Source organism: Phacochoerus africanus, chromosome X, assembly GCF_016906955.1.
Source record: "Phacochoerus africanus isolate WHEZ1 chromosome X, ROS_Pafr_v1, whole genome shotgun sequence".
Lineage (NCBI taxonomy): Eukaryota > Metazoa > Chordata > Mammalia > Artiodactyla > Suidae > Phacochoerus > Phacochoerus africanus.
In genome coordinates this window covers 34,068,525-34,080,758 of record NC_062560.1, presented here as the reverse complement: position 1 = coordinate 34,080,758, position 12,234 = coordinate 34,068,525, and the positions used below count along the sequence as shown (strand labels likewise).

Sequence of the window (12,234 nt, the reverse complement as noted above, 5' to 3'; positions counted from 1 at the left end):
TTATTTGGGGCAAAAATAACCCAAACAAACCCAAAGGAGTCCTAAGGTAGCTGTTCAAACCCAGACATGGTATGTAAAGATCACACTAGGGACTTCAAAGAATATTCAACATCTGGAGTTCCTGTCATGGCTCAATGGTTAACAAACCCGGCTAGTATCCATGAACGTGGGTTCAATCCCTGGCCTTGCTCAGCGGATTAACGATCCAGCATTGCCGTGAACTGTGGTATAGGTCGCAGATGTGGCTCAGATCCTGCGTTGCTGTGCCTGTGGCGTAAGCCAGAAGCTACAGCTCTGAATCAACCTCTAGCCTGGGAACCTCCATATGCCACAGGTGTGGCCCTAAATAGACAAAAGACAAAAGACAAAAAAAAAAAAAAGAATATTCAACATCTGGCTGTAACATGGCTGTAGAATAAGTACCTAAATCTAAATATTCAAGAATACTGAGGGGAACAGAGAAATGCTTGCAATTCAAGGCATGAAAAAATAATATATATATATATATATATATATATATATATATATATATATATATTCAATCTTCAGTGATAAAAAGTGAGAAACAATAAAATCATCAAAGAGAACATGGAGTTCACCGGCTCACTAAACACTATTATTAGAAACATCTTAAAGACTAAAATAAAAATAAAAAATAGAGATAATGGAGTTCCCATTGTGGCTCGGCGGAAACAAATCTGACTGGGAATCATAAGCTTGCGGGTTCAACCCCTGGCCTTGCTCAGTGGGTTAAGAATACAGCATTGCCGTGAGCTGTGGTGTAGGTCGCAGACACAGCTCCAATCCTGCATTGCTGTGGATGTGGTATAAGCCTGCAGCTGTAGCTCTGATTTGACCCCTAGCCTGGGAACCCCATATGCCACGGGTGAGGCCTTAAAAAGAAAAAATAAAATAAAAATTAAAGACTAAGCCATGTCCTTTCAAACTAAAAAAACAAGCACTACTTTGTAAATTTAGGAAACATTCTTATAAGGAGTAAGACAACAAAATGTATTCGACATCATTCAGCTAATGATGGATGGTTACTCCATAACAGACTATTAAAATAAAGCATCATATTGTTTTATAGATAAACTCTGGGGTCTATAAAACCAAAGATAATAACCTCAGTGACACTAACAGAGAGAGAAAACAAATATGTACAAACCATGAATCTGCTGAGTGTGGCTTCTTAATGTCCTCTTAAGTATGCATATACATTTGTAAACATTTGATCTTTGACTCTAAAACCATAAAATATTTGTCACATAAAATCTTTTTTGAAAATTTTATTAAAATCATCTTTGGTTGCTGAATCTATTTTCCACATAAGTGTTTTTCTTCATGAAAATACATTATAAGTCTCATGAATATTTATATATTGTGCTTGTGGGTAATGAGAACTTTATGACACTTTATGGCCACTTGCTACTGTGAATATAAAACATACTACCAATTTTGGTAAGGGTGGAATAAATATCATTCAACTCCAAAAATGAGGGACAAAGCACTAAGAAAATGTGTTCCACTGATAGCAATTTGTTTCAGTTTGTAGGCTAATAGTAATTAACATTTCACAGCATTCAATTATAACTTACCAAGTATAGCGTTCACTACAAATACTATACACACACAAAATATTAAGACTAAAAGTCAATGTAAATTACTCTTCCTAAAATGTATGGACTCAGGTCTGAGGCTTAATTTTATTTATTTTATTTTATTAAGTAAAATAATAGTATTCAATTAAAATTAAAACCACATATATTTTTACTTACAAAGAGCTTTACTATGTAATAAAACTATACAATTTGGTGAGATTTTAGAATTAAGAGAGGACATTCTCAAAACTTTAAAGGATTTGAATGGAAAAAAGTTCAGAGAGGAGTTCCCATCATGGCTCAGCAGTTAACAAATCCAACTAGCATCCATGAGGTCGAGGGTTTGATCCCTGGCCTAGCTCGGTGGGTTAAGGATCCGGCATTGCCATGAATTGTGGTATAGGTCACAGATGTGCCTCGGATCTGACATTGCTGTGGCTGTGGTGTAGGCCAACAGCTATAGCTCTGATTCAACCCCTAGGCTGGGAACCTCCATATGCTGTGGGTGTGGCCCTAAAAAGACAAAAAAAAGAAAGAAAGAAAGAAAGAAAGAAAGAAAGAAAGAAAGAAAGAAAGAAAGAAAGAAAGAAAGAAAGAAAGGGAGGGAGGGAGGGAGGGAGGGAGGGAGGGAGGAAGGAAGGAAGGAAGGAAGGAAGGAAGGAAACAGTTAAGAGAGATTTTGGAAAGTAAAATAATACAAACAAAATTCTCTCAATTACATTATCACTGCTCTAAAATATAACCTAAGGATCTAAAGGACCATACAGCCCATAGTCACTCAACCTAAGACACTTCATCCTTAACACTGGAGTCAGATCACAAATGAGCCTAATATTCTACAACCTCACAAGCATCAGAAATTCAATCATTTAAAAAACCAAAGCATGGAAGGTGAAATGAGCAACAATTCAGTGAGAAACAATGATCAGTTTTATTTGTTCATATCCCAGGAAAAAAAACAGTAAAGTGACAGACTGTCTTTGTCTTAATAATTCCCACTATGCATTCAAGCAGCCCCAGAGAACACCTTCACTTAGTGCACAATGTTTGGATTTAAGACCTGTTTTATGTAGCCAACAAGCAGTCTCAGAGAGAAATGCCCCCTCTATTTGGAGCTGGTTCTCATCTCGGCTTGGCAGAAATGTTGGTCTTATCATCCCAGCTGACCATCCAACCAAGACAATGAAAAGACAAGTGATTTTATGCCTACTGTATATGGTCAATGAAGAGTATGCATACACACAAACACACATACACATACACACACACAATACACACATACATGCCTTTATGGAAACTCTTAGGTCACAGTAGGAATCTAGAAATAATCCAGTATGGAGAAGACAGAAGCACTCTTTCTTTCAACAAAAGGTTATTAAGAGCCTTCTAGGGACCATCATGTGAATTCTAAGTTGAATATGATAGAGAAAAAGAACAAATATTTATTGAATGCCTGTGATAAAGTCAAGCGCCATATTACAACCTTAAGTACATAAATAATTAACTGCAGTACCTGTCATTAGCCACAGTTTATAAATGAGAAATCTGAAGTTCAATATCCTTAAAGACAGTTGCCCCAGATCACACAGCTAGTAAGGCACTGTGCCCTGATTCTATCTCTGGAGAGCTCTATGGACTAAATCACTTCAGTGACACCATTGTGCCTTCTATCCTCAGGGAGATCATCAGTCACTTGAGAGTCAAGTTGTGTTAATAAGAATCATAAGGATATGGATACATCTTTCCTGATAGGGCCTATTAGTCTTTTATAGTCACTGTACTTAAGGACCTTCAGTTTTGCGCTTTTTTAAATGACAGACATAATTGGGGGGAGAGGTAGGGTAAATCAAAAACTCCATTAATTACACCAGGTATATACATTTCAAATAGTACCAATTTTCTTCCAAAAACTTAATTTATAGGATAGAAAGTATTTACCTGGCAGACTGCCACGGTTTCTTATATTAATTTCTTTACAATATACTTTACTATCAGCAACCAATGTCCCAAAATTAACTTCTGAGTCAATTTCCAATTGACAGGATGGAATCAACCTAGAGGAGGAGAAAAGAGGACCACACGATGAATTTTAACAATTACAACCGCATGGTTAAATCTATAGGGGGACATACACAGACACATTTATCTTAACTCCTTAAAAGATGTTTCAGTTTCCTTACAAGTCTACTGGTGGCACATTGGTCAGTAGAAGGAGTTGCAAAATAAAGACATGCAAAAGAGAATGAGACACATTTTGCACAGAGAAATCAGACTTTATACATAAGTACATGGTATGCCCTCCCAAATACTCACCTTGAGAGGCTACTCACGTATCTCAAGATTTTTGCAGCTCAAAACATAATTGGGGCTCTTTTTTGGAATCTCCACCTAAGCCTATGATACATTCTTTTGCCTCTCCTCAAAAAGAGTAGAGCTGATCTTAACCAAGTAAAGTGGTTTGGATGATGCCAAATATAATGAAATAAAAGATGTGATACTACAAACATCATTTGTGGACTAAAAAAAGGTCTAAGAACAAAAGGAAACAACTGATTTTTCATGTACATCTAATTTTAAGGGCTCACTGTAGCATATCTGTAACATATATTTTCATATGTTTTAAAAATCTATTTTAATATTATATACATATTTCATAAGGAGATATATATATGGATAATAATTTATAGTTTTAAAGCACCATAAAGTATATTATCCTGTTTGATACCAACAAAATTCCTGAAAGGTAGGTAAATACTATACATCCTATTTTACAAATGAAAAGCCAAAAACTTAAAATGCCTAAATCATTTATCAAAGGTATCATCTGGATATAAGGTTGTGAACTTAGCATTGAATCCATTTTGTTAGACTTCAAATATATTACCTTAGGAACCTAACAATGATAACAATAGCATCAATAATAAATATAGTAATAACTGAGTCCTTAGGTTATGTGCCAGCCACATGAATTAATTAAGTAATATACTCCACTTAGGATACAACCTCCAAAGTATAAATATATACATATGTACAATCATAAATACATACATACACACCAAAATTCATAAATAAAAATAACCTGAACAAATATTCACAAATACTGCTTTATGCATCATTAGTCTGGGCCTTGTTTCTAGCATCTATGTTTATATGTGCTTGTGTTTTATTGGATAGGTACAGACCTTCCAGAAATCAGCCAGGACTATCCTATTTACGCTGCATACTCTTAAGAAATACCCATGTTCAGCTCATAAAGAGACTGTAATTTTGTGACACAAAAAAGAAGGATCAATGACCTTAGTGTATACATAACTTCATTAATAAAGAGTTTATAGGATTTAAAAGAGGAACTAATTACACAAACAATATAAGATGTCAAGCTAAACATTTTTTCAAACTATTTCCCTAGCTGGACATGGAAAAATATCTTAAGAAAAATTTCTTAGGAATCTTCCAACATATACACACACACACATACATATACATACCTATATATGCTTTACCTTAGCAGTAAGGGTGTGGTAATATGGTATTATATAACAGTTTCTCTGGTTTCTCTTTCTCTTCTCCTTGTATAAAAAACTTGTTCTGGCCTATATGCACCACAACATATCAAGACATTTCATCTCTGAGGACAATAAAGCATCTAGCCACCTATCAGAAAAAGTATCTCTTGACTCCAGACACTCTCTACAAGATGAGTTATCAATTGCACTCTACCTAAGGGCCATTGCTGAAGGAAATTCTGGAGAAGAGAATGATCAACACGCCAATGCCAAGTACTAGTGGTCTTCAAACTCAAGGATGCTCTGACAGCTAAATAAATACCTTTCAATAATGCATAGGAATAGTTTATTCTCTTTCCTAACATGTGTCAACTATTTGATTCCTATGCAGAAATGGATGTTGTGCTAAAGCAGAATTTCTCAACAACACAGAAAATCCAAATAATGGCAGATCTAAATTCAGTTTATGAAAATGAAAAAAACACAAGGGAAACTATAAAAAGCATGTATCTAATACCAATATTAATATTCCAATATATAAGTCTGCTGGAAATGGAGAAAGAGACACAAATGAATAACACTAACAGAATCATGTTTTGCTGTGGAAAAGAACAATCATGTATGCATATTAAAAAAAAAAAACCCTTAAAAATTTTAACACTAGCCTTTAAAGATAGTTCTATAATGAAGAGAACTACTTTTTCAAAATGAAAATGAAAATGTTCTAGTTAAATAATTTATATCAAAGTTAATCTCCAAATCAGTTACTTAGTTCTATATTATATTCATTTCATCAGTCTATATTTTTCAGTCCATCTCAAAAGGGCACCACTTTGATTTTTTTGAAGCTAAACATCTGCATCATTTACAAATCTGTGAAGTAAATATGATAATAAAGTTAAATTAAAATAGGAATATGATTTCACAATAATCCATTTAGGAATATGTTTATCATAAAAAAACAGAAAGTAGGCTCGTGGTTACCAGCGGCTGGAAGGTAGGAGAACTGGGCAGGTTTGTTTAAGGGTACAAACTGAGAACTAGTAGATAAGTTCCAGAAAGCCAATGTATAGCATAGTGATAACAGACAACAATAATGTATTATAAACTTCAACACTGCTAACAGACTAGATCTTAATTGTCCCCACCCCAAAAAAGAAATAATGGCTATGTAATGTGATACACGTGTTAGCCAAGCCTACAGTGGTTATAATACTGCCATATACAAAAGTCTCACATTAACATGTACACCTTAAACTTACACAATGTTATGGGTCAATCATATTTCAATTTAAAAAAAAAAGAAATGTAGGATAAGCAGGAACAATCATTGAAAGAAAGGTACTAGCAGTGAAGTTAAGAGAATAAAGTGGCCCACAAAGGCAGTAATGGCTAATTGTGTCTAATTCTGCTGAGCAATGGAATAAAATAAAGACAATGGAGGTTGCAATAGACTGGCAATATGCAAGAGCTGTTTCCATGGAAAGCTGGGAAAGACAATCCATCTAGAGTTTGTCAGAGTGAGAATGGCAAGTGAGACTGTGGACAGAGGAAAAACAATATTCTTTAATAAGTCTTAATATCAAAAGGTACCAAAAAATATGGTGGAAATAAAATAGGATGGAGTTCAAGAGAGGAAAAAAAAGAACACATGCAATTGTTGAACATTCTTAAGTGATTTTAATTTAAAAAAACAGAAAATCAGTATTCCAATTGTTTGGAACACTACAATTTGCTAAAAATTTGTTAAGTTCAATCATAAGGAAACTGTAATTACAAAAAGCCTTATTACAGAAAATACGAAATATTACTTTGACCCTTATTTTTATTTTAAAAGTGCTCAAAATATTAGCACAAAATATGCAAAATACATACCCAATTAGAGGGATCTGTATTGTTTTATTTCCTACTGAAACAAGTAATTGGTCAAAAGTGTCTTCATCCTTATCAGGATGATATTCCACCACGGCTGTCACCTGAAGGCCAGAAGCAAGTGCTTTATCCGGATTGGTCAAAAGCAGTCTGAACTTTAGTGGAAGAAAAAAAAAATTAAATTACACATCTTAACTCCTAGTAAGAAAATCACATGACCAACTGTAGTTAGGAGTAGACATTATTTCAAGAGATACATCAATGCACAGACAATACTCCTGCCCTAAAGGCGAAGACATTAATATTTATACCTACCAGATTTTAGATGCTTCAAAGGTTTGTTTGTTTTGTTTTTGTTACATTTTGTTTTTGTCTTTTTAGGGTCATACACACAGCGTATGGAAGTTCCCAGGCTAGGGGTCCAATTGGAGCTGTAGCCACCAGCCTATGCCCCAGCCACAACAATGCCAGATCCAAGCCACATCTGTGATCTACACTACAGCTCATGGCAACGCCAGATCCTTAACCTACTGAGAGAGGCCACGGATTGAACCTGCGTCCTCATGGATATTAGATTTGTTTCCTCTGAACACTAAAAGGAATGTCTGGTTTTTGGGTTTGTTTGTTTTGCTGCACCCACAGCATATGGAAATTCCCAAGCCAGGAATCAAACCCAAGCCACAGCAGTGACAATGCCAGATTCTTAATCCACTGTGCCACCATGGAACTCCCAGATATGATTTTAATGATACACAAATTGAAAGTGAAAATGCAGTCAGTAGAGAAATATATAAATGTTCATGGGCTTCTTTAGGAGTATGAGGTACAGAAAAAAATAATCTGATAAAAACATTAATCTATATGCATACATTATATATACATGCAACCATACATACATAAATACACATAGCATTGTATACACTTTCTGCATGAGGACTTGGACTTTACAACTTACATAAAACATAAAAAGGAATAGACCAAAGAGGAAAAAGAACTTTTGTTCTCAAAAAACATTTGCTCAATTTCAGGAAAAATCTGAAGAGGAAAAGGGAAGAACGGTTACGTGTTGAGTATTTTTGGTAGGTCAAGCATTCTACATGTATAGAATGCTCACTTAATATACTTCTACAGCCCTGTAAGGTTGATGTGAAGGTTCACAGAGCAGAGATGAGAAACTGAGACCTGTAGAGTGCATTTAATGCCTAAGGCCACTCTGTCAGTGAGGACTCAAAACACACATTTACCTGACTCTAAAAATTAAGCTCTTTCCCCACAACCACGATCTCCTCAATACATAATCTCTTTAAGGCAGCAGACTATATACCCCTTGAAAATTAAATAATGTAAGCCTGGGACTAACCAAGCATCATCTGAGTGATGCAGACATAAGTATCATGAAAATCCATGAGAGAATATGATTACTATGGGCTAGGAAAGAGTGTAGTTAACCCAGGCTTAAAGGATGGATGTAACAGGTGGAGAAGAAACAAGAACGGTGCTCCTTACAGGTGCAAGAATATTTCAGGCACACGCAGAGCAAAGAATAAGCAAAATAATCTCTCAGCAGGCAGCTAATAAGCTAGCCTTGCTGGGCAAAGAGCTTCAGTGAGTAACAATGGAGGTCATGTCAAAATTAATTATTCAGAGCTTTTAATGCCACACTGAGTCTAAGCAGTGCTTTCCAGCAATGAGGGGTACAGAGCACTGGAGTGATGTGCTGATACCACCGGTCTGAAAGCATCACGCTTCCAACAAACAATGATTGTAACACCTCACATTCACCACTCTCAGGCCCCTAGCAATTTACCCAACAGTAAGAAAACACGGGGTAGATTATCTCCCACATAGGTCTCTGGGTGCTAAAGTCCACTTAGCAGGTTTGACCAGCTTGCTTTTAAAAAGAAGGGCAACTTCAGCAGCATGTGCTTTTGGCCAAACTACAAATTTTTTTTTTTGTCTTTTTTGCCATTTCTTGGACTGCTCCCACGGCATATGGAGATTCCCAGGCTAGGGGCCGAATCGGAGCTGTAGCCACCAGCCTACACCAGAGCCACAGCAACACGGGATCCGAGCCGTGTCTGCAACCTACAGCACAGCTCACTGCAACGCCGGATAGTTAACCCACTGAGCAAGGAAGGCCAGGGACTGAACCCACAACCTCATGGTTCCTAGTCGGACTCGTTAACCACTGTGCCACAATGGGAACTCCCAAACTACAAATTTTTGAGCTGAGTGGTCCGCAAAGGTTGTAAGGCACCACCCCTACTCTTAAGAGCTTGTGAGGTAAAAGTTACATTAACCAGGAGTCATCTGGTAAATGTAACTATGGTGATATAATCAATGTTTAATAAATCCGACTGGTATTCAGTAGGAAAGAAACAATTTGGAGATAATATGATAAAAGAAGATTTGTTTGAGAAAATGAGAACTCACTTTGACCCTTGACAATGAGGGGGATTTAGACGGTGGTGATCCTTAGAGGAGGGAGGAATGAAAGCGTGGGTCAAAAGAAAATGAAGTTAGGAAGTCTGAGCCCAGGGGATAAGAGGACAATTGAGAGTAAGACTGGCCTGACTGAGCCAGGGACCACACAAGTCAGCAAAACACTGAAGGTAAGGACTGTGCCTTACTGTTCTTACAGCATCCTACAGTATGTGGCATATAGCACTGTATGTGGCACATAGTAGGTACACAATACAAAGGCAACACAGGGTCTTGAGCCAAGGCAGAAAACAAGTACTGCTATGTGTTAGGAGAATTGTTTTCCAAGTACAATAGCGAGGATAACACCACCTCTTACACAGCACCCTGTTTTTATTTTTTCTTTTTTCCTCCAGGAGAGTTAATCCTAATTTCCTTTATGCCTATAAAGGACCAGGAGTACATATCATATAATTTACAACAAAGAGAAGTTCACACTGATATTGAGCTCATGGCTCTCGTCTCTTAAATAGTAATCCTATCCAGCCATTTCTCTTGCCAATGTCAAGAACTGTAGTCTAAATATAAACCACAATAAAACTAATGATATTATTTTTCTTCTAACTCCATAAAAACCACTCATACAAGCATCTCCTTGGCATCCACAAAATAGTGTTTGCTTATATCTGAGATTTACTGCCAGCATGAGTTTTAAAAGAAAGTATTTTTCACATATACATTCAATTGCTCAGTAAGTATGGAGTAAATTAGTAAAATAATAAACTTTTCCCCTAATTTTATAGTGGTTGAGTAATGAGGTACTTTTGATATAAAGAATAGTTAATAGTCTCTGTGATATATGATTTTATTACAAAATAAACACGTTACTATTGTTTAAACATGCAAATACAAAAATCAATAAAGAATGATTCCATTTATCTGAAACTCAAGAACTGACAAAAGCAATCTGGTTTTGGAGTTCCCACTGTGGCACAGTGGGTTAAGAATCCAACTGCAGCAGCTTGAGTCACTGTGAAAGTGCAAGTTTGATCCCCGACCCAGTGCAGTGCATTAAAGGATCCAGCACTGCCACAGCTGCGGCTCAGGTTGCAGCTTCAGCTCAAATTCAAGCCTTGGCCCCAGACCTTCCATATGCCTCGGGTGTGGCCATTAAAAAAAAATAAAAGTAATCTGGTTTGTTACAATTCAGTAGAGCTGTCACCTCTATGGGGTGATTACTCCAGGTACTGCAAAGCACCTTCTGAAATGATGGAAATATCCTATGATTTGATCCAAGGGTATGCTATATGTATATAAAAATTCATCAAGCTTTACTTTCAAGATTCCGTGCACTTTAGTGTAGGTAAATAGTACACCAACTTTTTTAAAATGTAAAAAGTAGAGCATAAAAGTCTTTTTTCTCGTTGCCCTCCTAATCACTACGATACATTTATCTAGGTGTATATATAAATACATGTGATTTTAATTAAACAAATCAGACCCCTCTCCATTTCTGCACATACAAGTCCAGCTGCATTCAATACTATTTATCATTAAGAATATCCCACAAAAAACGCAGTTGTTTATCACTTACACATCAAAAATACTTATCACCTGTCCAATATCAAGTCTTTCTGAAAACAGGTGATGACAGTACACTAATATCCATCCATTCAAACAGATGATCTAAAATAACAGTGAGATAGAGATGACGTTCTGACAACTTTTAAATGGGAAGATAGCGAGGGACAGCCTCTCCGAACACTAATTATGCTGCTGATTATACCTGTACTGATGTCCTCATTAGTTTCTAAGTCTTATGAGGGCAGGCTGTCTTCATCTTACATTCCTCTACTGCCTATTTTGTAGCAGGTGCTCAACAAATGTTAGACTATGAACTAATAAACTTTTCCACTATCTTACAGGATCTGGAGTAATCAGGCACTTTATGATCCAAAGAGTAGTTAAAAGAGAATTTTGTTGTCATAATTGTACAGTATCATGAGGATAGGTTCTGGGCTGCTAAGAGGAGACAAACAAGTTTTCCCCTTCTTTCCCAACTCCAAAAGAAGAAATTGGAGGTTCCAGATGGACTTCTTCCCACTCTGTATCGCAACCCCTAGCACTAAGGAAAAACAACAAAACAAAACAAAACTGCCAGCACATATAATACACAGAAACACCTAAACCACTGCTCCCCAGAAAGCTCAATCGGGCCCACACCCCCAAAGGAGCTAGGTGCCTCCTCCCCAAGGCAAGGCAGGTGCCCAGGTGGGGCGGGGGTGGGGGGTGTCCGAAACGCAGGCTTCAGGAGGGCCTGCTCTGAACACCCCTAGGTGCGTTACCTGTGGCTTAACAGGCTCCTGTAACCGGATCTTCTGGCTGTTCCTGCTGACATTGTGTATGGTAATTGGAAGGCGGTAAACCCTCCCGGCCAGCGCGTCCAGGAACTTCACCTCCGACGGGGTCACCCGCAGTTGCAGGTCTTTCTTCTGGGTCTCCAAATCCCGGGAGAGGAGAGAGCTCCTCTGGGTCTCCATGGCGGTTCTTTAGATAGCCCGCAAACGGTTGCGGCCCAAACTAGCAAGGACGCCGTCGCTAGGCAACCGCCAGACGCTGCGCGCTCGCCTCCAGCGCAGCCAGCCTTGGCGCCTCCCGAGGCATTCGAGTTCACAAGCACCTCAGAGACTGCAGGCATCTGGCGGAACAAAACCCCAGGATTGTTGGTGTCGTCAGAGTAACCCGGAAGACGTGCTATGGTCGCTCAAATCCCAGAGGCATCTCACTTTGCCATTGCCTGGCAGGATTTCAGGATGGCACTGGCAGGGCGGGCA

The 12,234-nt window shown here is 37.7% G+C and overlaps 1 protein-coding gene across 1 annotated transcript in view; it reads right to left on the bottom strand.

The window, feature by feature from the left end:
* Nucleotides 1–11,979, bottom strand: part of CFAP47 (cilia and flagella associated protein 47) — a 443,526-nt gene extending 431,547 nt beyond the window's left edge. The window contains exons 1-3 of the mRNA XM_047764176.1: nt 11,746–11,979; nt 6,983–7,134; nt 3,540–3,655 (exon numbers count right to left, since the gene is read on the bottom strand). Of these exons, the coding sequence (XP_047620132.1) occupies nt 3,540–3,655; nt 6,983–7,134; nt 11,746–11,940 (463 nt within the window). The 5' untranslated portion in view covers nt 11,941–11,979. The remainder of the gene's footprint in view (nt 1–3,539; nt 3,656–6,982; nt 7,135–11,745) is intronic.
* Between the last annotated feature and the right edge of the window lie 255 nt (nt 11,980–12,234).